The sequence below is a fragment of the Zerene cesonia genome, unplaced genomic scaffold (genome assembly GCF_012273895.1).
Source record: "Zerene cesonia ecotype Mississippi unplaced genomic scaffold, Zerene_cesonia_1.1 Zces_u006, whole genome shotgun sequence".
In the NCBI taxonomy this organism is placed as follows: Eukaryota; Metazoa; Arthropoda; class Insecta; order Lepidoptera; family Pieridae; genus Zerene; species Zerene cesonia.
The window spans coordinates 117,574-121,918 of NW_024045136.1; the positions used below are offsets into that span (position 1 = coordinate 117,574).

The 4,345-nt window shown below is 30.4% G+C and overlaps 1 protein-coding gene across 1 annotated transcript in view; it reads left to right on the top strand.

The window, feature by feature from the left end:
* Window positions 1–500: 500 nt before the first annotated feature.
* Window positions 501–4,345, top strand: part of LOC119838911 (galectin-4-like) — a 22,481-nt gene continuing 18,636 nt past the window's right edge. The window contains exon 1 of the mRNA XM_038365053.1: window positions 501–724. Within this exon, the coding sequence (XP_038220981.1) occupies window positions 698–724 (27 nt within the window). The 5' untranslated portion in view covers window positions 501–697. The remainder of the gene's footprint in view (window positions 725–4,345) is intronic.

The following is a 4,345-nucleotide window of genomic DNA, read 5'->3' on the forward strand; positions in this document are numbered from 1 at the left end:
TCGAAATTCAAATGTAATATTTTTTTATAATTAAGTGTAACAGTATTTATGGCCAGACTAAGTATATATATATAATATTTTTTATTATACATATATATATATTTTTTTTTAATATGATCTAACATACACAAAAAAACACAGACAAATGTAGAAACTCCTCCTTTCGAAAGTGTGTAAAAGTTTCTTATGTAATATTGTTCACCTTCACCAGCACCAATAACAGATTGATATTGAAATTCAAGTGTAAAATAACATAAATTATATCTGTAATATTGTGTGAAGTTTTAATTTAAATTCCTAAAGCTGTAACAGTTCTTTGCCACTGACTGAAATTCTTAATTTGTGTGTTCTTGTTGTATTGCAATATGGATATACCTATGTATATTTATGCTTTAATAAAATCATCAGTTAGTAGGTAAATAAATAAAGTAAAGAAAAGAATATATCACGAAGATACAAGGTAACATAAAAATATATTTATTATCTAGCAACCCATTATTTGACGTATCGTTAGGCGCCGTCATATGACGTATGACGCATCTTTGCATTAGCCAACAATAGTTTCTTTTTCAATTGGAATTTTTAATTTATTAACGTTATAATACATAACTAACTTGTAAGGAAATTACTTTAAACAGTTGTACAGACGTTGTTTTGTTGAATTGTTCGAAAATTTGACGGAGAAATCACACTAAATATGGCCGTTCCGCCGATTTACAATCCTGTAAGTAGAAAGCTATTTCTTTAATTTCCTGTGATAGTATTAAGAAAATAATGCTCAGTAACTCAGCTGTGTCATTTTCAAGGACATCTAACTTGATACCGGCAGTGCAAGTAATTAATTTGCTATGTAAATACGGGTATGTTATCTTGGGATTTTTTATCACTCTTATAAGGCTATTGAGTAATATTTGTTTGAGGCAATGAAGATTCACACTTTCCATTTATGGTTTTCGCATCACGGGTTTAATTATATTTTCCTTGTTACTGTTTTTCTTACCAAAATCACGATTTGTTTTTCTTAGTCTTAGGTCTTAGATTATTTTACAATCTCTGATTGCTATACCTACACGGTTTTTCTTAAAATGTCATGAAAGATTAACTATAAGTTCGTTAATGGAGTTTTTTGCTTGGCTAGTAGGGAGTATTATGTATCAGACATATTCCACCCTTATATATATATATCTGAACCACTGTAATAAAGATTAGGAATAGTCAGAAAATAAAGAGCGAACCGTTGATTATAAGACATACAAATACACATTAATAACATAAAAACAATACAAAATCTAAAATGTAACAAAACATAGCATGAGGTTGCATGTGCAAAGAAAGGACATCACTCAAGACATTTGAGGGGTAACACCTGATTTTTGGTTTAGATTGACACCCTTCCAACATCTGAAATGTCCGCTACTTCACATATCTAAAGAGATTGACATGTTTAATAATTAGACTGTGAATAACTAGTACATAAATAATATATAATTTATATGAATAACAATTATCATATTACTACAAAGAACTTAGCAAATTCCATAAACTATAGTGTTTCCTTAAAACAGTAAGTGCATTGTATGGCTAAGGTTTCATTAAGCTGCTTAGCAGCTTTAATCAAAATGGACCTCCATCTGAATTCTGGATGCATTTAGTAGAAATAAAGAGATGATTTTTAAGTGAAATTATTGAATTTCCCGCACTGAATGATAATAATGGTAATTTAGAATTATTTTAAACATTTTTGTATACTGATTTGGTCTTTATTAGATATGTCATTTACATTCAATCAATTTCAATTCACATACACAAACATAATATATACAAATTTTCACATTTGGTGAATATGATTTCTGGATTATTAACTTTGTAATATTTACAAAAATATTCCTATATAGACACTCCTCACCTAAGTATAAATTTGCAGCTGACAAAATAATAGCATTACAGTCTCTGCTGTAACATTTATGCTGAGCCAGTAATCCTTTTTCCTGCAATGATACAGAGATATGAATAAATTTAGCTTTTACATTATGTTGTACTAACCATTTATATAATCGACTGCAATAAAATTTGGTACGTAAATAGCTGGATAATTGATGGATATTCCTATGTGATACGGACTTACGCGGGTTAAACCGCAGGGTGCAGTTAGTTATGTTTATAATTGAGTACCTCATGTAAGTAACTTTGTTTTAATGCGAATAAATGTCTTAAACATTAACCTTTTAGTTATAAGAATCCTATCTGTTAAAAAATCTGTATCTGTTTAATAACTGTTTTGTTATTTTTTTGTAGGTATTTTTCTTTTCCATTCAATTCACATATTTGCATACACGCTCATGTATTGTTAATAGATTATTCCAGTCATTGGGACAGTATTTGTTAAAATTTTTCAAAATATTCACCTTGTTTCTGACTGATTTAACAAGTTGTCATATGAAAACTCGGATTTAGTTACAATGATTGATTTAAACCAAAAATATAGTATCTATACTAATGTATTAAGCTGTCGAGTTTGCCGTTTCTTTACTCTCAGAAGCTTCTAAGCCGATTGCAATAAAATTTCTTGAGGAGATAGTTGAGAGATTTTTGACCTGTGTAAAGAAATCTCTACAGAAATAGAAACTATGTGGGAAAAACCCTTCTGAGTGTGTATTTTTCAGTCTGTGCAAACAAAGCTGAAGTAATATAAAATAAATGGAGTAATCTGGTTTGGGGGGAGATTTACAACTAACTTCAAAAAAGAAGTTATTTATCAATTTCATCTGTATTATTTTGTGTTTGTTACCTGATAACTTACTGGGTGAACCAATTTTTATGATTCTTTCTTTTTTTTTAAAGCTTTGAAAGCTTTGCCATGAATGTATTATATCTGATCTAGGTCTGACAATTTTTGAAGGTGGTTTTTGTTAAATATAATTATTGGATTATAGGCCATAATTGTAGAGCAATAAATGTCAAATTTGTTTATGGAGTTATCAATTGAATGTATTTTTACACATTTATTTAACATTCAGACAATTTTTTATTCATGTAAAATGTATATACATTGTTATATAATAGATTTTTTTTTGTAGAAAAGTTATCTCACATGTAAAACACAATTTCTTTTATCTTTTTTAATTGATTCATGCGGGTCAACAACCATTATATGTCAATTAAAGATAATAATTAATATAGCCATCAATTTATATTTATAAACATCAATATAGTAGCTTAATTTATTTAAAATTGCCATGATATCAACTGTAATAATTTTTTATTAAAGTTCTGTACCTATGAAGTATGGTATAATGGGAAAATTTGATACTTTATATGTATTTAATTATGTTTTGATCTTTTAACAACACACATAACACTATAAATATAACATTTTATTTCTGTACATTCAATTAATCCTACTATCCAACTAATATTATAATCCTACTAATATTATAAATGCGAAAGTTTGTAAGGATGTGTTTGTTGCCCTTTCACGCAAAAACTACTGAACCGATTGCAATGAAATTTGGTACGTAAATAGCTGGACAACTGGAATAACATATAGGCAACTTTCTATCCCGATATTCCTATTGGGTACGGATTTACGCGGGTGAAACCGCGAGGCGCAGCTAGTTATATATAATTTGTATATATCTTGAGGCGGGATTCGAATCCGCGTCATTCACCAAAATGTGGCTTCGCCAACGCAAAATGGTGTTAATCATCTCAATAGATATATATATATATATATAGTGTAAGAAATTCGAGCCGAGATGGCGCCTTAAAGATTTCAAAAATTTTCAGCTGGTGGGGTAGTTCTGTACCTATGAATGTTTAGATTTATTGTACTGCTAGGCGCTCGTCCCGGTTCCGCCCGGATATCAAGATTCCTGTTTTATCCCAAGGGAGCATTTAACCGGGATAAAAAGTATCCTATCATCCAAACTAGCTCATACCCTGTCTGTATATCAGATTTACGGATACGGACAGACATCCAAACAAACAAACTTAATGGTATTAGTGTGATATTTTTTTTTTCCTCTCGCTCCGGACCTTCGAAGTGATCGGACGTGTCTTGTGTTAAATTTAATTCTTATTTAAAATTCAATAACTCGCTGCAATAAAGACTACGCAGTAACAGGCTCGCATAAATCATAGACAGTGCAGTAGTGAGCGCGATAAAGACGGAGTGATTGGAACAGATATATTTGTGTTACATCCTAGCGTGTCTTACCGCATTTCTCGGTAATATCGTATTTTGCTACCACGAAAACTGTGAACCTCGCAAAAAAGATGTCAAACTTATTAAGAACTCCTCCGGGTGTCCAACAAGTATCCTCAGAAAACGACATTGTCAACCTGG